Genomic DNA, 23592 nt, shown 5'->3' with positions numbered 1-23592 from the left:
CTGTGGTTTTAAATGACATTTTATACAGCTTAAATCGTGAGAAATTTTTTTTTCCCCACACTGTTTTTCTGTGTATCAGTCCTGACTGTTCTGGAACTCACTTTGTAGACCAGGCCAGCCTTGAACTGAAAGAGATCCACTTGCCTCTTTTTCCCAAGTGCTGCGATTAAAGGCGGACACCACCACCACCCAGCTGAGAAACTTCTTGTTTGTTTGTTTGTTTATTTATTTCAATTTATTCACCATGTATCCAAGCTGTAGTCCCCTCCCTCATCCCCTCCAAATCCTACCCTCCTTCTTCTCCTCCTCCCACATCCCTCTCCCAGTCTACTGATAGGGGAGGTCCTCTTCCCCTTCCCTCCAGCCCTAGCCTATCAGGTCTCATCAGGACTGGCTGCATTGTCTTCCTCTGTGGCCTGGTAATGCTGCCCCCCTACTCCAAGGGAGAGGTGATCAAAGAGCCAGCCACTGAGTTCATGTCAGAGACAGCTCCTGTTCCCCTTACTAGGAAACCTACTTGGAGACTGAGCTGCCATGGGCTACATCTGTGCATGGGTTCTAGGATATCTTCATGCATGATCCTTGGTTGGAGTATCACTCTCAGAAAAGACCCCTGTGCCCAGATTTTTTGGTTCTGTTGCTCTCCTTGTGGAGCTCCAGTTCCCTCCATGTCTTTCTATCTCCCCCTTCTTTCAAAAGATTCCCTGCACTCTGCCCAAAGTTTGGGTATGAGTCTCAGCATCTGCTTTAATACCCTGCTGGGTAGAGTCTTTCAGAGGCCCTCTGTGGTAGGCTCCTGTCCTATTCCCTGTTTTCTCCCTCTTCTGATGTCTATCCTGTTTGCCTTTCTGAATGAGGATTGATCATCTTACCCAGGGACTTCCTTCTTTCTTAGCTTCTTTAAGCGTACAGACTTTAGTATGTTTATCTTGTTATATGTCTAATATCCACTTATAAGTGAGTATATACCATGTGTGTCTTTCTGCTTCTGGGATACCTCACTCAGGATGATCCTTTATAGTACCCACCATTTGCCTGCAGATTTCATGATTTTCTTGTTTTTAATTGCTGAGTAGTATTCCATTGTGTAAATGTACCACAATTTCTGTATCCATTCCTCAGTTGAGGGACATCTGGGTTGTTTCCAGATTCTGGCTATTATGAAGAAAGCTGCTATGAACATGGTTGAGCAAATGTGCTTATTGTATACTTGAGCATATTTTGAATATATGCCTAGGAGTGGTATAGCTGGATCTTGAGGTAGCACTATTCCTAATTTTCTGAGAAAGTGTCAGATTGATTTCCAAAGTGGTTGTACAAGTTTACATTCCCACCAGCAATGGAGGAGGGTTCTCCTTTCTCCACATTCTCTCCAGCATGGGTTGTCACTTGAGCTTTTGATCTTAGCCAGTGTGATGGGTGTAAGATGAAATCTCAGGGTTGTTTTGATTTGCATTTCCCTGATTTCCCTGATGAGTAAGGACACTGAGCATTTCTTTAAGTTTTTCTCTGCCGTTCGATATTCCTCTATTGCGAATTCTCTGTTTAACTCTGTACCCCATGTTTAAATTGGATTACATGATTTTTTTGGAGTTTAACTTGAGTTCTTTAGATATTCTGGATATTAGCCCCCTGTCAGGTATAGGGTTGGTGAAGTTCCTTTCCCTGTTGTTTTGTTCAACAGTAATAAAAACTGCATGGTACTGGCATAGAAACAGTGGGTCAATGGAATTGAATAGAAGACCCAGAAATAAACCCACACACCTATGGACACCTGATTTTTGACAAAGATGCCAAAACCACAGAGTGGAAAAAAGATAACATCTTCAACAAATGGTGCTGGTCTAACTGGCTATCTACATATAGAAAAATGCAAATAAATCCATACTTATCATTCTGCACAAAACTAAAGTCCAAGTCAATCAAAGACCTCAACATAAAACCAGACACACTAAACCTGTTAGAAGAAAAAGTAGGGAAGAGCCTAGAACTCATTGGCACAGGAGACAACTTCCTGAACAGAACACCAACAGCACAGGCTCTAAGAGCAACAATCAATAAATGGGACCTCATGAAACTGAAAAGCTTCTGTAAAGCCAAGGATACTGTTATCAGAATGTCTCTTAAATAGTGTTTAGCACTGTAGATTTCTAAGTGTTGCCTTAGCTGTATCCCACAGCTTGTTTTTATGTTGAATTTTCCTTTTTATTCATTTCAAACTTTCTCCTAATATTCCCTTTCATAATTTTTATTGATTTTGGTTGGCATTTCATACATACATATAAAATGCATTCTTGTTACCCTATCCTCTTTTAACTCCCTCCATCCCTTCAAGGCCTCTCAACCTTTCCTTCCCGAAGTTCATGGCTTTTGGTTTGGTTTTGTGACCCATTCAGTTTAACCAGGGTCTGTGTGACCATGGATTAGAGGTGTTCATTGCAGCCTGCTGGGGTCATTCTTGGGCATATAACTGAGAGGCAAAGATTTCCTGAATCTGTTGATAGTGAATAATCCAGCAGTGAGCGGCTGACCCCCTGAGTTCCTTCACCAGCCATACCTGACTGCTCCCTCTTCTACAGACCCAATGCCTGTATTTGGAGCTAGTGTGAATTCATGCTGTATCTTATTTTATTTATTTTTCTCTAAATAGAATTTTGTGTCTATGTATGTGTCTGTGTACAGGTATGTGCACGTGTGTAAGGTTACCAGAAGGAGTCCACAAGAGAGTGTTGGATTCCCGTGGAGCTGAAATTGCAGGTGGCTGGTTGTGAGGTGGCCAATGTGGGTGCTGGGAACTGAACTCCAGTTCTCTGCAAAAGCGCAGAGAGCTCTTAACTGCTGAGCCCTCTCCAACCCTTCCCTTTCGAGTTCTTAATTGAGGTGGTTTTGTTTAGATGTTTGTTTGTTTGTTTTCCAGATATCTCAGATTTTTTTTTGTTATTGATTTTTTTAAAATTTTGTTGTGTCTGGAAAGCATGCATTTTATGATCTTCTAAAAGCAGCTTTTTTTTTTTTTTGCGTTAGCCTTATTTTAATCCCTTTAAATTTATTGAGACTTGTTTTATACTGATATGATACCTGTTTACTTGTGGGGAAAACATATTTATCTGCTGTTTTTAAAGGGAGATCTGTAAATGTTTTATAAATGTCAACATCAGGTGGATAGCATTGTTTGTGTCTTCTAAAGCCTGATGGTCTGTCTCACCATTAGGAACCACAGATATTAAAGTCCCTGGCTACAATTATGAATATGTCTGCTTCTCCTTGCAGTGCAGTCTTAGGGTTCTTATTGCTGTGATCAATATTGCAACCAAAAGCAACTCAGGAGGGGAACGTTTATCTTATAACTCTCAGGTCATACTCCTCCCAGAGGGAATTCAGGGCAGGAACTCAAAGCAGGAACTGAAACAGAGGCCATGGAGGAACTTGCCCCACGGGAGCCTACTTTCTTATATACAACTCCAGACGGCCTGCTCTGGGTGGTCCTGTCCTCATGGGTGGGGGCCACCCACATTCACAGCAATCGTTAATCAGGAAAACACCCCGCACATTTGTCAACAGGTCAATCTTATGGGGTCATTTTCTCAATTAACATTCCTGCCTCCAAGATGTGTCTAGGTTTGTGTCAGGTTAAGAAATTCTGACCAACATCAATCCTATCAGCTTTGCCTTGTATATTTTGAAGCCCCATTACAAGGTATAAAGAATTTCAGAGTCAGTAATTAAGACTACTTGTTGGATTGAAATGTTCATCTTTATTTATAGTAATAGTTTTCGCTCTGAAGTCTTCTTTTCTGATCTCAACATAGCTTTGAGCGTTTAACTATATAAAGGTTTCTATTAGTGTTAGCTAATAGAAAAAAAAATTCTAAAGTGTTGACTTAAAAATTCCTCGATTTTTAAAACAAATCTAATAGAAAATATGCGTCATTATATAGGATGCAACTACATAGTATATTCTCTCCCTTTTGGCATCATCTTTTGAGATTTTGATAGGAACCTTCATTTAAACATATTACACATATTACATTTTCTTGTGGGCTGACTGCTTGCCAGCATTTTTTTTTTTTTTTTTTTTTTTTTTTTTTTTTTTTTTTTTTTTTTAAATCTGCAGTGGAAGCATTGACAGCAGCTTTGATGTCACAGGCAATCTGAATGTGGGCAAGTTGTCAGGTCAGGGGTTAGGCATAGACCGAAGGTAAAGGAAGAACAAGAAAAGACAAAGGAACAGCATTCTGACTGTTAGAGAAGGCATCAAGCAGGTAGGAGCGTCTGGCTGCAAGCCAGTTGCTATCAGGGCCAAGTGATTTTAGGGCAGTTGACTTGTAATCTCACAGTCACTATTGGGGACTGGTGGGTCTCAAGTTTACATATGGGTTTGATAGTTATACAGAGGTCTGGGCATTGTCACTTTTTATTTTTTAAATGGGTAAAAAAAAAAAAAGAGGCAGAGAAAGTGAGAGATGAGTGTAGAAAGTGTTGACTTACAAAAAACGTAATTCCTCTCATTTGCTGTCAGGGTTACCCTGGATTGGGAGCGGTCCCAGGTGCTTTGGCCCCAGGGGAAAGGCAGGACCAAATTAGATTGCCAGAGACAAACAGAATCAGGAGATCAGCGATAGTGGGTAGGAGGCCATCGACTTTGGATGGAACAAAGTCAGGGGCGTTCTAAAACATCAGGTCAGGTACTGCCTCCTCTCTCCAGCTGCTTAGGTAAGGCATCAGCAAACAGCCCTCAACACATCACATTAAGTTCTCAGGTCTAAAGACCCGGTTTTGTAGCCACAAACACACTGTCAATTAATTATTGTTTATTGCCTAAAAACCGATTGCCACGATTCAATCACTGCATTAATTACTCCACACAACATCTGCTTTTTTTTTTCTTTACCTTTTTTTTTTTTGGTTGTTATCCCGTTTCTCCTCAGCCCTTCGTTTCCACTTTAATTGAAATTCAGCTCGCTGCAGCACCCCCCTTTTATCCAGGCCAACTGGATCTCTCCATTCACTGGAGAAGGACAGAACAGGGAAGGCCCTAGGGATGAGGGAGTTTTGACAGCTGTCCGAAAGGAGCCCTGAGATGCGGGCCAAGGACCATGGCAAGACAGAGGAAAACAAGAGACACAAAAGAGTGACAGGAAGGGAGAGATAGGCAGGGAGGCATCCCCGAGAGGAATAAACGGGACAAGGATTCTCAGAGTCGCTCAGAGATGCCGAAAGAGGCGCTGAACAGGGGCAAAGAAGAACAGCCGAAAAGGACAGACATAAGGAGGGATGGCGAGGAGGATCCGACAGGCCTCGGAGAGCAGGGCGACCAGGGGCTGGTAGGGAAGGAGAAGGGTGAAGTCCAGCCTCTAGGGACAGGCCGGTCCGGTTTGGACACCGAGCGGGAGGACTGACGGGGCCGGGCGGGCAGGTCGGGGCTCCCAGAGCGCACCTGGGAGCGGGGCTGGGCGGGGAGGCGGCAGGACCCGGAGCGCAGCGCGGCGGAGCGCGCGGTGGCCGCAGAGCCCCCCGCGAGCCCGGAGAGCGCCCGGCGGCCCCGCCCTCCGGCCCGCCGCCTCCTCGGCCCGGGCTTTTCCTGCGGGGCTCAGGAAGCCGGCCTAGCGCGGCTCGAACAATAGCCCGGGCCGGGCTCCGGGAGGGCCGGCGCGGACCCTCGGGGCAGGGCGCGCCGCGCCGCGGGGTGCCCGAGGCCAGGCCCGGGGAGGGGGCCCCCGCCGGAGCGTCCCCGCGGCTCGCCGCCGCCGGCCGGGTCATTGTTGGCCAGGACGGAGGGAGCGAGAGTCCGGGAGGAGCCACGGGAGCCGCGGCGGCTGGAGCCAGAGGGGGAGCCCGAGAGCTCGCGAGCCAGCCGGGGAGCCGGGAGGGAGGTAGCGAGAGAGAGAGCGAGCAGAGCGAGGGAGGGAGGAGGTAGGGAGACAGGGAGGGTGGGAGGGAGGAGGAAAAATAAAGAGGAGAGAGCCGAGCGGGGCTGAACAATAGAGACGGGCGGACGGGCGAGGAGAGGCAGCTGCCGCTGCCGGGCACCGCGGGCGCGCAGGCAGCCGGGACCCCGGCTCCGGGCCCGGGCCAGACCGCAGGCGGCCAGCGCCCCGAGGGAGGGGGACCATGGGGGGAGCGGCGGCAGGCGCCCCCAGCCCGCCGCACGCCGCCGCCTGAGAAGGGCTCGGCGACCCCCGCCGCAGCCCCTCCGCCCCGAGCCCGAGCCCGGGAGCCCCGCGGCCGCCGGCTCCGCGGCCACGGCCGCCGCGCCCTCCGCCCACTGGGCGCCGCGCCGCCCTCGGCCCCAGGCTTCGCCGGCGCCCGGCTGCCCGCGGACGCCCTCCCCCCAGTCATGAACCCCCCGGAGGGGGCATCGGAGGAAGGGGGAGCCGCCGACTCCGACGTGGACGCTTTTTTCCGGACAGGTGAGGTCGTCGGGCAGTGGGCTCCGGGGCGGAGGGGGGGTGGTGGAGGGCGGCCGCCTCGGACGCGGCGTCTCGGACAAGTTTGGGGGGAACCCCGCAGGCTGCCCGCCGCCGGGGCGTGCGTGTCGGAGGCGGCCTCCCGCGGTCGTCGGGGCTGGAGTTGTGGAGGTTCGCCGTCTGTTCCGGCGGTGCTGGCTGCGTCCTGGGGGAGGCCGTGGGGGCTGGGCTCCCCCTCGGCGTTCACCCCAGTTGCGGGAGTCCGTGTTGGGGAGGCGGGGGGCGGTCCCCTCGGGCCGCCCTCTCCGGGAGATGTTGGGTCACTTTGCAGCGCGCCGCTCCGGCTACCGGTGTCCCGGCCCCTCCCTCGGCTCCCCACTCCCACGGTGCCTGTCCGCGGGGCTCCCGGGCCGCCGGGGGGAGAATCGGTATCTCTTCTTCCCTCCCGGGCTCGGGATCCTGATGTGCGGAGGAGGGCGGCAGGGGTCGCGAGGCGCTCAGGCTGCACTCGGTCAGGCAGGAGCCAGGCGGCGAGAGGTCGTGCCGAGAGCGTGTGGGGAAGCGGCGGCTGGGACTTTGGACCCCCGCTGGGAGGACCGTGGGCACCTCGGACCTGCTCTCGGGTCCTCTCTCCAGCTCGGGGAACCGACGAGTTTTACCTAAGAATGGCTTATTTCTGCAAGTGTGAGAGTGAGCGTCCCTCTCTCAATACACACCCACCAAATCTTTGCTTGACTGCGGAGCCTGGAGCCTGGGGTGGCTTTCCAGCGCTCTGCGTCTCCGCGTCTCCCATCCAGCAGGGTCTGTAGCTCCCGCCGTTCCTTGGTTCCACCGTCCCTTCTCCGGAACAGAAACTGATCAACCCTCACCTCCTACCACCTGTAGCCCGGTTTCAAACATCACCAAGGAGTCCCCATCTCCCCTGTACCTGTAGCTTCCACCAGTTCCATTGTGCAGTTCCCCAGCTCCCCACAGGTCTGCAACCATTTTGTCTGAAAAATCTTTGTCCCAAGGACTCTGATAAGTTATGGGTGCCCCCACCCATCTGCTCTCCCTTTGGGAAAGTTGGATCAGGGGGCATGAACTGGTGGGGGTCAGGGGTCAAGTTAGCTCTGCAGGCTGCTCATCCATCTGTTTCCTAACCCTGTTGCTTTACCCTGGAGGTCCACTTTAGGGAAGGGAGTGGGGCTCTTTGTGTGTGGGGGGGGACTTGTGGCTTTGGAAGTCAAGCCTTAATTGGCCCATATGGTCATCTCTAATTGGTCTGGAAAGAGCTGGAGGACAGGAGTTGATGCCAGGGTCTGGGAAGGGGGAAGAGGCTCCTGTTATCCTTTCTCTCTCTGCCGTCCCTCCTCCCCCTCCATACCCAGAGTCAGCATTTTCACTTTCCTCCTTCCCTGCCCCCTCTTCTCTCTCCTCCTCTCTCCTCTCTTAGAAACCAAAGCATGGATTCTAAAGAGGTACCTGACTTGAGTTTATAACCCTGAATTTAGGGAAGCTAAGTGACATCCAGAATCATTCATAAGGAGATCTACAAGACTCTACTTGCATCCAAGCCTGGTCAAGCAGCTGTATTTTCTAGCTGGTGGGGGGGGGGGGCTCCCGCGGTCGTCGGGGCTGGAGTTGTGGGGGGGGGGGGGAAGCACTGTGGTATGACTTCATATTCCTCCTCCTCTCCTCTCCTCTTTCTGTCTTCCTTTCTTTTTTGAAATAAGCATCATTTTTGTAGCATCCTATTCTAGATATTTGTTAACTCGTTACTTTCCCCAGGGCCTTCCAAAGACAACTCTAGTTTAGATCGTTTAGGCTGGTCTCAAATCACAGAGTAAGAAGTGGGCTGGGGTCAGTTTCCTATTGAGGCAATGGCCTTCTGCAGGGCAGCCTGGCTTGCTTCAGGGAGGTGGGTGTTAGTGGTGGTGAGGAAGGGCAGACCACGCGTGCACTTAGAGGCAGTTTAAACCCTTTAGACACAAACCTACAAATGATTGATGCCCCGTGACAAGCTGTTAAAGGGTAGGTCTAGAACAGCACCTTCCTGCCTCATGACCTCTGTGCTCTGGCCCTTGACCTTCACCCTACTTGCTGTCCATCAAAGAGCCCCTTACCTCGGCTTCTTAAGACTGGAGAGATCGTTTCTGAACCTTTTCCTTTTTGATCATGTCTTCTGTGGAACATAGCTAGCTCTGTACCTGGTTGGCTGGTTGAATTATAAATCTATTTAATTGAGCAACCAAGAAACTATCAAACAGATTGTTCAAAGTTTCCACCACCAGGATTGCCCCCTTCTTACTGATGGAAAAATTTGCATGTGCAAAGACCAGACTGGCAATTACTTTGTCAAAATTCTGGCATGGCATACTATGTCTCTAATTAGGCATGTTTTAAATAATTTAGTCACTTCACTTGTTTTGCTTACCTGCTTTCTGTTTATTTGGACTTTTTTAGTTCCCATGACCAACTGATTAGACAAGCTTCCCCAAATCTCGCTTCTTCGTACTTTCCAAGGATATAGAATCCTCTCTACACACTATTCTGAAGTATAGTGAAGCTTGACAAAGTCCTGATTGTCTTCCTCAGAATTGTTTCAAGCCTGAGAAAGTACGTTACAGGTTGTTGTTGATGTTTTTTGTCCTCGTTACAGGTTTTTAATTTTAATTTAATCTTAATTTTTACTGGTCATGGTTGTAAAGCAGAAAGGGAAAGTAGGACACTCAGCACCGGCATAAGGAACTATTGACCGCCAAGGACTTTCCAATACCCAGGAGGAATCTTCTGCTGTCCAGGGTGCTGTGGAACAGGGGAGAAATAGTCAAACGGGGATTTTGTCCTCAAGAGTTTATAGACCTCTAATTAACTGGTTGCTAGGAACTTGGATGCTCTAAGTTAGAGAGTTGACAGAGCTAGAGAAAGTGGAGCCTCGGGTGGTCTGTGAAGTGGGCAGGGCAGGGAGATTGGGCCAAGATAAAAAGGATGGGGCTTTGAGGAGCCTGGGCTGACTGAGGAGAAAGGCTAGGTTGGTTGGTAAGGATGGGGAAGCAGGGTAGGCTAAGTAAAATAGAAACAAATAAGGGAGTTCTGGAACCTTCTGAAGAGGAGTTTGGACTTGACTCAAGGGAAATAGGGAGTCGTTGCTGGTGTTTGAGTAAGGACACATCATAAAGAGAGTAATATTTGAAAGATTATTGATGAAGCAAAACAAAACAACAAAACAACACCATAAAGGTAAGATCAAAGGAGATGCAGAATGAGGTAGAGGCTGGGGAGCTTGTCCTGTATTGATGGCAGAAAGGATGGGGAGCCTGGGCTGACTCTAAGAGACATTGTTAGAGGTAGAAATGCTGAGTTTTACACACACACACACACACACACACACACACACACACACGTGATGTGGGGAGAAGTAGCTGGATTGAGAGTCCAAGGATGGACTGTCCCAGCTGACTGATGTGGTCTGGCTGTGGACAGCGGGCAGGTGCTTTATATATGTTAAATATGAAGAATTGGGCCGTACATCTAAGAGGAGCCATTTTGGAGTTGGGTATATGGACTCAAGGCACAGGCAGGAGTGGTCCTGCTGATTTGGAAAGCTTGATGTACTTGAATCTTCCAGAGGGAGAGGGTCGAGGAAGGAGGGCAAGGAGGTCTTATTTTGGAAATGGCAGGAAGGAGGCTGGAGAGCTCATGGAGTCCATTTGAGCTCCTCAGGCTGCGCAGGAGGAAGAGAAAAACAAAACCTTGGGAGCTGACTCTGGATAAAGGGTGGGCATTTGGAGCGGCATGCAGGCCATGGTCACCCGTAGTTAACAACAGAGACAGAATGGAACTCTAGTGTCAGAAAAGGAGTCTGGGGGGTTTTGTCATAGGTGGTTTGGGGTGACACACACACAGAGAAAGGGCTGTGAAGAGGAAGACCAAAAGTGGCTGCGTGGGATCCCAGAGACAAGACAGAAGAGTAGGCTCCCTAACAGAACTCACAGCTTGGCTTTGGTGAGCAAAAGAGGAAAGCTCTTTCTTTAAAATGCAAAGGCAAAAGGCTAAGAAAAACGAAGAGAAGTTGCCGTGAGGTAAGGCCTACCTCCAGCTTTCTGCCGAGCTTTGGTTCTGCATCGAGACATCTTCAACAGGAAAGGTACTGTTGAGTGGGCTTTGGGCAAGCTCAGCCTTCTGTTTGTGTTTCCAGTCCCGCCCCCCAGACCACCTTCTGCCTGGCACTTCCGCAGTCCTGTCAGTGGCCTCTTTTATTTCCCAGTCACGGAGTTTAGAACCTTGGCATTAATTGGAGGAAGTTCCATCCTCTATCAAACCTTGCTGCACAGCCCTGCACAGTCAGCCTGTTGCTCATCCTCAGGGTGACTGCCCGAGGCCAGGACCCCTTGAACTCCTTTCACAGCCCCCTTCTCATCCTTCAAAATCTGCCCCCTCTCTACACTGTAGTTGGAGTGGATAACACTCCCTAAAACACCTTTTCATCGTGTTCCTGTCTGGTTTATGAACCTGCAGTAATTCCCTGGTGTCCATGGGTCAAGTCCAGACTTAGCTGCTCAGTGCTAGCCAGCTTTCCTTCCCATTGTCTAATGTCTTTGACTCTTATCGATTCGTCCCCACCCCACTCCGTAGCTACAAATCCAACACATTCTTCAAGATTTGTGAGCTGTCTTTTTTTTTTTCCTTAAGCACTTACAGTTTATGACTACTTCTGTAAAACTCCCAGTGTCTATCTTTTTCTCACTGTATCCATGGTATTGTATTATTGTTCAGCCTTTTCCTATATAGAGGTCCTATTTCCCCATTAAAATTATTATTTGTTTTTGTCTGTAAGCACAAAGTATTTAAAATACCTTATGGTTCGTCAAAAATTCTACCTCCCTTACAGACATAAGAGACATGGCAGCTGTTGAATCTAGGTTATGGGATGTTCTTCACGCTGCATCATTCCTCAAACTTAGGTAATTACTCCATCCCGCCTGAACAGGAAAACAAACGACTGTCGGTCCAGATCATAGAAAAGGAAGACTTTGAAAGAACAGCATTCTTTGCGTGCAATTCTTTGAGTAAATGTCAGCATGCAGTCTGTGCATCTGGAAAGGGAGAAATCATCTCACCTCTTTTTGCAGCAAAGGAAAACATCTCCTTTGACATTACTCTAGATGCTTCGTAAGGTAAACATTGTGCCCAGTGTCTTGGTTTTCTATTTCTTTCTGTTGCTATGATAAAACACCATAACCAAAAGCATCTTGGGCAGGAAAGGGTTTATTTCATCTTGCAGCCCCAATCGCAGTCCATGACTGGGGGGTTGCCAGGACAGGAACTCGAGTCGGGCAGGAACTCAGAGGCAGAACTCATGCAGAGGCCATGGAAGAGTGCTTACTGATTTGCTCCCGGTGTCTTGCTCAGTTTGTTTGCTTGTGCACCCCAGGGACCACCTTCTCGGAGGCGGCACCGCCCACAGTGGGCTGGGCCCTCCCACGTCATAATCAATCAGGAAAATTCCCTAAGACTTGCCTACAGTCCAGGCCTTTGGAGGCATTTTTCTCAACTCAGATCGCTTCTTCCCAGATGACCTGACCTTGTGTCAGGTTGGCATGAAAGGACCTAGCACACTCAGCTCAGGGCCTATCGTGTGCTCTTTTATTCTCTTCTGCTCCCATCAGTCATCGACCTAATCGAGTGCTTGCTCTGGATTTCCCGGAGGAGTACTGAGAGGACTCTGTTTCTGGAGAGAGAAGGTTGTAGTTTAAGTAGGTAATTTCTACATTAGCCTATTTCAGAATATATTGCTGCCACTCAGCTCTGCCTCTGTAATATTGTGGAGGCTGGGCTCCATCCTTGTGTCTTTGGCTGCCAATACGATGGTTATTGGCAGTTCTGTCCAGCTGTATTTGGTGGTCCTTTAGTGGGATGAACTAGAGCCACAGAAAGAAGTGATGTTGCAAGTATGAAAACTCTTCCTGCTTGTAAATCTCAGACCCAGAGCGAATGGACTAGGGGTTCTTGCTAGACTTCTGGAGAACAAATACATTTCAGAGTTCTTCCTGGTTGCACTTGGTTTTCCATCTCTGGAGGTGGGCAGTGTAGGTCAGGGCAGTGGTTCTCAGTCAGGAGCAATGCTGCTCCTCATCCTAGAGAACATCTGACAGTCTTTTTTTTTCTTTTTTTTTTTTTTTTTTTTTTTTTGGTTGTCATAACTCATGGAGCAGGTTGCTGTAGGCTTCTCCTTGGTAGGCAGGACTAGAGCACTGCTAAATATCTTACAGTAAACAGGAAACCAAAGACTTTTCCAATCAAAACCTGTGACTAGTACTGATGGGGCACCCCTTTACTCGCCAAGATTCCTTGTGCCTTGGATCAGATAAGCACAGCACCAGCTAAGGGTTTGCTCTTGGGTAAACAACTTGTTGTCTCTCATCCTCAGGAGTTCTGCAAAAGAGGACTAATAACGCTTGTTTTGCAGTTTGAGAAGCTTAGGCAGAACAGGAATGCAAGGCATCTAGTGATGTCTTCTGACAGTGGCAGCTCAGGAGGCCCTGGTAACTAGGCCTCCTTGTTGGTGTCATATTGTTCCCGCTGCTCTAGTCACGCAGTGGGCACCTCTGGAAGGCTGCTGGGTAGAGTTTCACATGCCTGGGGAAGGTGCCAGAACATCAGCACGAGGGAGGCAAGGGGCCTTGCCTGCCTGTGGATTTAGAAGGTTGACTTTGGGCCTCAGTGCTCTTCCCTTCAGTCACTTGTTTGACAAATACGTATTGAGTGTCTGCAGCAGTCACACACCGTGGAAGTATATAAAAGCATCAAAGGAAAGACTGTAGAGCAGGAAGGGAAATTGATATAAATATAAATATACTCCCTCTGGGAACACTTGGACTTAATGGGCTGAAAGGGGAGAAAAAGTCTGTGAAGGAAGGTCATGCGTGAGAGAAGGAAGGCGATACCCTACTTATCTGAATGACTTGTACACGTGACTCTGACATCTATATAGGATGGGGATAATGATCTCTTCAGCCCTGTTTCCTTATAGTGTTGTTGAGAGATTTGAAGAAAAAAAAAAGACACAGTGAGAGGTCTTTATAAGTTGTACAATGTTATCTAAATATCTGCAGATAGTTATTCCAAATGGAGCGTTCTGTTTCTCTAAGTGCCTCTTTGACAAGCAGTATCTTATTTAATCTGACCTCCACAGGACCGTTCAGTCCACGAGGAGAGGTGATCCTAGTTGTTCTTCTGTCCCCAGCGGGACTGGGTAGGCCATCCTATTACAACAGGTCAGGGTACCTCTGTTTTTTAACTCTTGCACAAAAGAGTAAATATGCCAGCCCCCTGCAGCCCCTGCCCGTGTCTCGAGCCACATGGCCCCATGCCCCAGGGAGGAGCCTGGTGAGAACAGGCTGGCTTGCTTCTGCTGAGCCTCAGGTGGGTGAGGAGAATAGGTCCTTTCCTGTTCCTTCTCTGTAGTCAAGACTCTTCCTGCCACTCCTTTGTGTAGGTGACTGGCAGTAAAATAACTAGGAAATGACTGACAGCCATAGAGTTGTTGGATCAATAGAGCTGCTTGAAATCGTGTCTGCTGAGGAGTGAGGGAACAGAAAGAATCTCCTGGAAGGACAGACACATTCATTCAGGAAAGCAAAGAAGAAGCTTGGAGCGTTAGCTCTGTCTCCTCCCCATCCACCCCCTTAGTGTTATTAGGAGTGAGTCAGGGACTTGCTGGAGAACACGGATATGGGAATAAACAAGCAAAGGAGTGAAAAGTGGTGGATAGTTTGTGTACTCAGAGGAGTGCTTGTGTCTTTCAGCAGGCACGGAAGCTAGAAAGTGGTGCATTCCCTGGCTGCACAGTAGCAGGAGGCATGAGCGGTCATGCCCAGTTGGCAACAGTAATAGTATAGTCTGTGTGACCCAGAGGGTTCAGGCAGAGGATCAGTGGGAGCTGAGGCTCGGCAGTGGGTGGCGACCGCAGTGATTGATAACTTCGTTGAGCATTTACTGGGTGCGAATGTTTTGAATGGAAGCTTTGTGTTGGAGCTTTCTGCAGTTGGTTTGGGGAGTTTGTGAATTTCTCTGAACATGGAAAGTGTTGTGATGAGGAGCACGAGTCTGAGAGAGCCCTGTGGAGTTTCTCTTGGAATGGAGGAAGAGGCTGCTGGTTCGGGGAAGATAGACCACTGTGGTATCGTAGGAGGGTCTGTACTTGAGACTTGATGGTAGACAGGGAAGGAGGTGACTTCGTGGATCCGACAAATTGGATGTAGAGGTGTCGAGGAGGTTGGAACTAAAGCTGTAGCCTGGGAAACTGGGGGGGTGGCGGGTAGAGGTGTCTTTGGTGAAAATCAGGAGTTGGGAAGACGGGAAGCAGCTGTGGGGACCAGGAGGAGAGGGAGGATTTGGAGAAACTGCTTTGGGACATGTTGCATTTCAGGTGTCAGCTAAGGGATGTGTTGATTTAGTAGGCGCACATGGCAGGGAGGTCTGGAGCCTTGGAGGGAGGCCAGAGTCGGAAATATAGATCTGGGAGATACCTGAAAGAAGTTGTGGCTGGGGCTATCAGAAGAGATGAGATAACAAATGAAAAGCAAACACAGACCTCAGGGCAGAAGGCCAAGGCCAGAACTGCAGATTGAAGGGAAGGGCCGGGAGAGGACCAAGAGAGGGTTAATGCTGGGAGGGCATCGGTAACCTGTGAGATTAGTTTCAGTCCTGTGTGGGGAGGTGGAATTGAAATGGCAAAGGGAATGGGGCATGAGTGGATGGGGAGGAAGTGGTGGGAGTGCATACAGATGACTCTTTGGAAAGGTTTGGCTGTGAAGGGAAGGTTAAAAATAGTGGAGTAGTTGGAGATGGGGAGCAGAAGTGAGGAGAGGGTTTTTTTTTTTTTTTTTTTTTTTTTTTTAAGGAAGATATGTGACTACCTGGGATGAGGAAGAAGGAGAAGGCACACAGGAGGCAGAGTATGTAGGAAAGAGAAGATCAATTGGTGGAGAAATGTCCTGGGTGAGCCTGGATATCTGTTTGGTGCCGCGTGGGCTCCAGCTTAGGGCCTCAGGTGTGTTGAGGCAAGCACTGTCCACCACTTAGTTAAATTCCCAGCCTGAAGGGGTGGATCTCAAGGTCAGCTGGAAATGGGGTCTGCCTTGATCCATCCAAAGATGCATCTTTCTTAGGGAGCAGAGGGAAGGCAAACCTCAGTAAAGTCACTGGTCAGCCAAGACACATCATGTCATCTGGCCGACAGCTCCTGTAGAAAGAAGCTCTGTCTTGCAGGGGTCAGGGTCTGAAGTGGGTGGTCTTAATGAAGTGAGCTTCCTCATGAGGCTTTGGCCAGAAAAGCTGGGAAGCATGGCCTGGAGATCCAAAATCAGCACTCCTAAAGTGGGTCTGCCCCAGGCTAGTGGGCTCTGTAGAATCACCTTCTATGGAAAAGGAGGAAGGGAGGAGGGAGGAGAATCCTATGGGAGTTGACTCAGTCTAGGTCTCTGGGCAGCCTCCTGTAGAGGGGTCGAGCCTTGGCTACTTAGGAGATGCAACCAATCAGAGCTGGTGTCTACTCATGATGTTCCGGTTTCCTAAAGGCCTGAAAGGAAGCAGAAGCAGAATAGGGATCACATCAGTACTCTACGCACAAGAAGAAAGATGCTAGCCAGGCAGCAGTGGTTCATACCTTTACTCCCAGCACTGGGGGAGGAAGAGGCAAGCGGATCTCTATGAGTTCGAGGCCAGCCTGGTCTACAAAGCGAGTCCAGGACAACTAAGGTTATACAGGGAAACCCTGTCCTGAAAAACCAAAAAGAAAGAGGAGGAAGAGAGGGAGGAAGAGTGGGAGGAAGAGGAGGAGGAGCAGGAAGAGGAGGAGAAAGATGCCACACCCTTGTTGCCCTCAACAAAGTGCTCCCTGTAACTCTTACATAGGGACAAACTTGAACTGTCATCAATGAAAACACTGCATTTCATTAAAGGATCCTTAGGGGCCCTACACAGCCTAACAACAGAGTAGGAATCTGGGTGCTGGTGCTTACCAAAGGGTGACTAAGGGAGACCAGGCTTACCTCCCTGGGAGCAGAAGAAGATGGAGTTTTCTGTGGTGTGGGCCAGTCCCAGAATCAGAATCTTCCAGCAGAATGGAAATTAGTAGCTACGAGACCGTGTGAATTATAACTGGTTCTGGTTTCTTTATCCATAAGATGAATATAAAAAGTCCTTTCCTCTCAAGATTGCTTGGTGTTTGTGGGTATATAGAGCACTTGACAGTTATATTCATATTATAAATGGTCATGTAGCTTATGTTGCTAGCAATATAATATAGTTATATGTATGACTAGTATGACTACATTACATATATAACATTATTGTACTGCTGGGTAGATGAATCCTTTTATATTCCAAGTTATGAAAATTGTGACATTCAGTAGACCCCTCCTTCCCCCCTCCTTCTCTTCCTCCTTTATTCCTCCCCCCCTCCTCACTCTTTCTCTTCTTCCGTCCCCTCATGCCTCTTCTCTCCTTCCTTTACTGTGCAGAGGTAGGTAGGGATGTGATTTTTTTAAGGTTGAAGTTGCATTTATTTCAGGCACAACAGGCAGGGCCAAGGGCTGTGGTTAAAATCTCCACCTTTTACACTCTCCCCCCACAATCTATGGACAATGACTGTCCTGGGGTGGGGGTAGCGGGCACAGTACTGAGTTGGCAGCTGGACAGTGAGCCTAGAAGGGGTCCTGGAAGCTGACAGATGGTTAATTGGATATGACAAAGGGGGCTGAGAGGGAGGGGTCTGGAGCTCCTGTGGGATTTCCATCTCTGTCTACTTACTGTTCTGGAAAGGAGGGTGTGGGCAAGGAGGAGATGCTCACCAACAGTTGGAGAAGGAAACTGGCTGGACCCCCTAGTGGGCATTGTGCCTATGGAAGATGCTCCATTGGAATAATGCCAGAGCTTTAGATCACGGGATTCCCAGCCCCTTCTCAGTACCCCAGGGCACTGGCACACTCAGACACTGGAGTCTAAGGAGGTGCTGAACCGGTATGGTTTTCTAGGATGGTAGAGCATCCTGTGACAGTGCAGAAGATCAGCAACCTCATCTGGGTGGGTGGGGAGAGGGGCCGCTGAAGAGGGGTTCCCTGAGGTTCAATGGATGAAAAGGTGGTAAAAATGAACACAGTGACTACAGACAGCCATTCAGGGAGTTTGGTGGTGACAGCAAAGAAAGAACTTAAATGGCACCAAAAGGACATTTTTGGAGTACTTGGTAGTATAATATATATGTATATATTAAACTTTAGTAAAATATTTTAATGGGTTATCAGATCTGGCAAAATTGTCTTTTTTTTTTAAGTAGAAAACTTTTGCATGTTTGAAAAGGATGCAGGAGGAGACAGTGGTAGAGACTGTGTTAAAAGGTGGAATTGCCTGTGGGAAGGGTATCGGCATGGGTTTCAGCTTCCGTAACAGCCAGAAAGATGAGATTCCTGGGCAGAGTGGAGTCTGGAAGAGATGCTGAGCTCTTGTGTGGCAGTGTGGAAGTCTAGGTGGTTTCCTGGTCAGAGGCTAGAGCTGTTCTTAGGCCGACCTGAGTTGTGTCTGTGCACGAGAACCAAGATGAAGCACCGAGAGATGTCGAGAGCCTGGGGAGAGAAGAGCCAGACGGCACACAGTCTCTGGAACGGTGAATGAGAAGCACGTAAACAGAGGATCTCTCCAGAGATGTCAGAGTGGACCCGTGTGCCCGGGTTCTGCATGCTGATCCATCCTGTGGTTTGGGGACCTATGTCTCTGGCTGCTGTCTTTGACACTAAGTCTGGAGTGGGAGTAAGGTGCATATCTTGTTTGGACAACAGCTTTGTCACAAATTTTTTATAGAAACTGACGGCTCCAAGACCACCTGGAGGCCTTGGCTTGGGAAACGTTCGTGTCTGTATTCAGCTGCTCTACTGTATATACATTTTGCTTTGGACTTTTCTGTATTTTCAACACCCAGCTGAGCGCGTCACAGATAATAGTTGCTTAACTATTATTTGTTGGCCTGATTTCTCTTTTTTTACAGAAGCTAATTATTGGTGTGTATGCCAGTTGGGAGTTACTCAATACTGTGCGAAGGAAATAAAAATGATTTTTGTGGACAGGCAATTCTACCTTAAACAAAGAGACTTGTAAAATCAACACTGTGGAATGGAGCTATTCGTTGAGTCTGAATTAGTCAGAGGGGATCCTTTGCAACACTTGATTATAAATATCCACATATTTCATAAACACTGGAAAAGTAAATAGAGATGCATTCTGTGTTTGTTTGTTTTTTTTTCTTTTTTAAATTAAGGAAAAGCCCAATAGGAAAGTGCAAGTGTGCAAATGGATCCACTAGTCAGTAGTGGTGTGCTGGCTGGTGTGCTACTTGCTGACAGAGCTGCTAAACATGGCAGCTCCTGCTTCTTTTCCTTGAGTAGTTTATGGGCTTGGAATAGAAAACAACACAACAGAAAACAAAACCACAGCGAGCGATCAACCAGAAACGGAATTTCCTGCATGCACTGATTCATACAATATGTTTTTATTGCCATTAGGTTAAACAAATTTAAATAGGTAAGTTATCACTTAGGGATAAGTTTTAGGGTACCCTTTTATAGAACACTCACTTTTGTGTACGTCAGGGTTGTTTGCAGCATCGCTGCTACAATAATGCCACCTACTGTAGAGAACTTAGAAAATATGGCAAAGTGTAAAGGCTGCAAAAGCTACTGTAAACCCAGCTGCCCTGAGACTCCCTGTTTGCTGACTTGAGATATTCCCCTTTGTTCTTTATGTTTATTATTTGCTTTCGACTATTGACTTGCGATGAAACACTAACGGTGGAGGGCTGGTTAGACTTTGTGCACCAAGTCATTTTCCTGCATTGAATGTAAAATACACCGGTACATGTATATATCATTGTACAAAGCAAGACAGTCATGGGCCAAGTAACCTCTGTGTGAGGGTAGGAAAACAGAAGATTCCTCAGTTGTGCGGAAGGGTAAAGACATTGATATTTACTGCACCGAAAATATTTATATAGAACAAATGTACAGAGTGTATGATCTCCTCCCCCGTAATGTTTTGATGAATCTATCAGATAAATGTGCCTGTTGCATACATAAATATGTGTTTACATAAGTGTACAGCTCTCTTTCACGTAACGCAGAAAAGGAATCGTGCTGTGTATGGTGCTTTGCAAGTTGTTTTTATCACTTTATAGTCATGGACAGCTTTCCATGTCAGTATGTCCATCTTTGCTCCCCCCCACTTCCTTTTTAAAGAGCCGTGCTATATTTTGTTCTGTGCTATATTTTATTTACCTTTCTCCTGAGGATAAACACTTATAACCCAGATTTTCCATGGACTTTTTTTTTTTTTTTCTGGGACGCTATTTAGTTCAAACCATGCCAAGAAGGGCCACTCATTTTTTTTTCTTCTTCATCTTCTTTTGATCCTTTTCAAAGGTGACTCGGACAACCGTGGGTTCTAGATATTTCTTCTGCTTTGATCCTCAGGAGAGAGGGGAACAGCCTGTTCTTGTTGTCCAAAGATAACTTCCTGTGGGACGTTTAAGGATGCTTTTGTTAGTGACATTTGGACGAGTGGTGAGAGTTCCTCTTGGCCTCTTTTACTGCCTGCATTAAGTGAATTAAAGGCCAGGCATACAGTCAAAATTAAGCCCCCAAAGCCACACATGTTTTGTGGGGTTTCAGTGACACTGCAGAGTACAGGCAAAGCTAATTGTCTGCCCTTGGCTAACATCATCTAAGGATGTGATTCGGGGGCCTTGGTTTCCCCACCAATAAATAGCTCTGTGAATTGGCCAAACCAGTTCATATTCCTGTTTTCACAGATGGGACCTCTCTTTCCTCCTTTGAAGAAAGGGGTCAGCTTAACTTCCCTGCTGCACCTCATAGGAACAGTGTGAGGTAAAGTGAGGTGGTAGAAGGACATGGTTTGGAAAAACAAATTGCTGACTTCACGAGAGGGGATTTTTGTCAGCTCTTCTCTGGGGTCTTCCCTGGTTTTGGTGTGGTTGGAAGCTGAGCTAGGGGACTTGGATAGGAGTGTCAGCTTGTTCTGCAGTCAAGGACTGTTTGGTTTTTTTTTTTGTTTGTTTGTTTTTGTTTTTGTTTTTTGTTTTTTGTTTTTTTTCCTTTTCCATATCTGGTAGGAAATTGCCAGCGGTGGAGTTGGAGTGAAGCGTTTCGTGATATGCTCTGTTTGCTTTTGCAAGAAATGCTCATAGGGGAGAAGAATAGACTGTCTGCCTGCCGAGAGCAGCCGGGGGTGGGGGGAGGGGTTCTTTCTGTTGGGCAGCAACGTGGCTTAGTTGCACAGGTAACTTCTTACTACCCAGATAGGCAAAGAAAACGTAGCTCCTAATATTTCCTAAAGTGGAACTGATGTCCAAGCCCACTTTCTGTTTGTTTTGTAACAGTGCTTTAGAATAGTCCTTTCTCGACTAGTCTGTTTCACATTAAGGCTTTGTCGAGGTTTGACTTCTCAGCTGGCTAGATCCCACCTGCCCTGTTTGCCACCCGTGCTCGTAGCAGTGAAGGCAGGAGGAGAACTGCGGCACACTTGTTGGCTTGTCCGGCTCTTTGTGTGGAACTGATCCAATCTGATCTCTGGTGGCCACACAGTGGTGTGGCCATGGTGTTACTGTTTGGAGGACTGTGCTGATGAACGAACGGCAAGAAAACTCAAGTCCTTACTATTTGCCTACAGAGCCAAAGTCTCCGTATATCACAGCCACCTAGACCAGACCCCAGGCCAGCCTTGCTCTGGTCTCTGATTCTCAGGGTGCGACCGATTTGTGGGTGCCTGCCTAGCTTGCTCAGTGCCAACTGTGAAGAGACGAGAAGAAAACAGAAACTCTGCTCTAGGGTCTGAAATGTTTTTTTGTTTGTTTGTTTGTTTTCGGTGAGGGGAGTTGATCCTTGAGTTGTTATATATCACTGGACTATTTCCAACACTGCCTTCCCTCAAACTCGGCTAGACCTGACATGGGACGTTAGGTAACAGGAGGCTGAGGCTCTGCTGTGTGACAGTAACCTCGCTGCTCAGTCCACTCAGGCTGGTTCTCGGTATGTTAATGGGGACTCAGTTATTCAAGCTGCATACTAAAAAAATCCTATCCCGGATATCAGCAGCTGAGCATTGACATTTTTCCCTCGCCTGCTGCTATAACTATCCTGAACTTCCCTGAGGCGAACGAATGCTTCTGGTAGAGCAAGGGGGAGGTTAAATGTATGTAAGGATATGCAGAAGAAGAAAGTATATAACATTGAAAAAAAGGTTATTATCCAAATTAAGTATGATTTGGAAAAACTAAGGTTGAAAAATTATGCTTCTAACTTATCGACTGCTTTTCTAGAGGAAGTCCTACATACATGTGTGTGCTTCTCTGTACACACATGTCCTTATGTCATGTAAACATGCAAGGGGGCGGTGGGACTGATTCTTCCAGCAAGCATTTAACAAGCACTTGGTCTATGCTGTGGTACAGAGAGGCACAGCGCGGTCAGTGTTCGGGAGCTCTTGGTCTCGGAAGGGTGGGGCGGAGGTGGACTCCATCCTGAGCTGTCTCACAGAAACCTGTTTCCTGAGAGGCTGATGTCTGGGTCTCGCAAGTCTGACTAACATTAAGGTAGGGGCTTGTATTGGGCCTGGCTTCCCCTGTGCCTTGCCAGGATTTGATTTCCAAGTCATTCCAGCCTTCTAAAATAACCAGATCCAGCCATCTTTCTTCTTTCACGTAATGTCAGTCCCTGATGGAAAGGGGAGTCCAGTGTAAGGCTGCTTCCCTTCTTTGGTGGAGATGTTTGCTCACTGTTGTTTTGAACTGAAAACAAATTTTTTTTTTTGTTTTGTTTTATCATAAAGACCCTTGTATTTTATGTACTGTTCATTCCAGGGCTCTGGAATTCAAACAGTGCTAGAAGCTAAGAGCATTATCATTATCATCATCATCATCATTATTATCATTAGTTTGACCTAGGGCAACTTTGCCCCTTGTGGAGGATGTAGGAACTGGAAGACTGGCAAACTAGGCGAGGCCAGACCAATCTAGATAGAAAATAAAGCAGCCATGCTGGCCACGGCACTACAAGCTTTCAATCCTAGTGCTTGAGAGGAGGAGGCAGGAAGGGTCAAGTTTAAGCCAGCCTGGGCCCGCAGAGTGAGACCCTGCCGCCCAGGCAGCAGTAAGTCAGCACTTATTGCTGCTGTTGGATGTTAGGTCCAAGTTAGGAGCTGCGGGCTGGGTTTCAGGGGCCTGGTTTTGCTATTGTTCAGTTTGGAAAGTCACTTTCTGCCTCTGAGGCCAGCATCAAAGTTGAACAAACTGACTTCCTCTGCCATCTACAATGTTCCCAGCAGAATGGATAGCAGGTTGGAAGGAGCTGGCTGGCAGGTGGTATTAGGATCTCTCTGCCCTGTTTTCTGGAGACATTTTGCCCATCAGGAGCCTGTTGTCTCTGTAGCTCAAGACTGCTTGGTCATCCCCTGTGAAGCCCGAGCTCATGATGTGATGTAGCATCCTTGCTTACTGATTCCTTTGGGAAGAATCATTTGATTGGTCTCATACCATTTCGGCTCTCCTTGTGTTTTGAAAGCAGAGCCAAGTTTCTGGGACTTCTGGGCCTGTGCTGAAAAGTCTGCATTTCCTCAGCTTGTTTCTTTGGATGCCAAATCTGCAATTAGGAATGTGTCAAGCTCTCTAGATGATGCCTTCATTAGGGACTGCCAGCTCTTCCAAGGTATGAGGAGGATTGACTCACTGATGCTCTTGTAACTTGTATCCTTGAACTTTTCCAGGAGTCAGAGAGTGGAGGTGGTAAAAGTGATAAAGAAAACCATCTTACCCTAGGGCATGTGTAAACCCAGCTCAGCTCCATGGTCTCAAAAAGGAATCAGGGTAATCAAACTACCTTCTTGGCTTTCTTTCTTTCACACAGAACTTCATCTCCTTACCCCACACTCTACACCTTCTGAAAATTCACATATTGGTAGAGGGCAATGAGTTATATTTTTAATCTAGTTATATCATCCCATGTTTATCATTGTGGTTGGCTGTAATATCACAGGAGTGGTGAAGCCTGTTGGGATTTTTGTGGCATGGTCAAAGCATAGGACATATGGGAATGACCTTTTGGAAGACAGACTCATTGTCCAGAGTGGCCCAGTGGGA

At 47.7% G+C, this 23592-nt stretch overlaps 1 protein-coding gene across 5 annotated transcripts in view; it reads left to right on the top strand.

Moving 5' to 3' along the window:
* Positions 1 to 5970: 5970 nt before the first annotated feature.
* The window catches only part of Kalrn (kalirin RhoGEF kinase), a 582551-nt gene continuing 564929 nt past the window's right edge, over positions 5971 to 23592 (top strand). For 2 of the 5 annotated variants that reach the window (XM_060370291.1, XM_060370285.1), the window contains exon 1: positions 5971 to 6410. In XM_060370291.1, the coding sequence (XP_060226274.1) occupies positions 6338 to 6410 (73 nt within the window). In that variant the 5' untranslated portion in view covers positions 5971 to 6337. The remainder of the gene's footprint in view (positions 6411 to 23592) is intronic. The other 3 variants (XM_060370309.1, XM_060370306.1, XM_060370286.1) reach the window with 2 other exon arrangements.

This window comes from Meriones unguiculatus, chromosome 17 (genome assembly GCF_030254825.1).
Source record: "Meriones unguiculatus strain TT.TT164.6M chromosome 17, Bangor_MerUng_6.1, whole genome shotgun sequence".
NCBI lineage: Eukaryota > Metazoa > Chordata > Mammalia > Rodentia > Muridae > Meriones > Meriones unguiculatus.
Note: the sequence above shows the minus strand (reverse complement) of the source record. Positions and strands in the feature narration are given on the sequence as shown.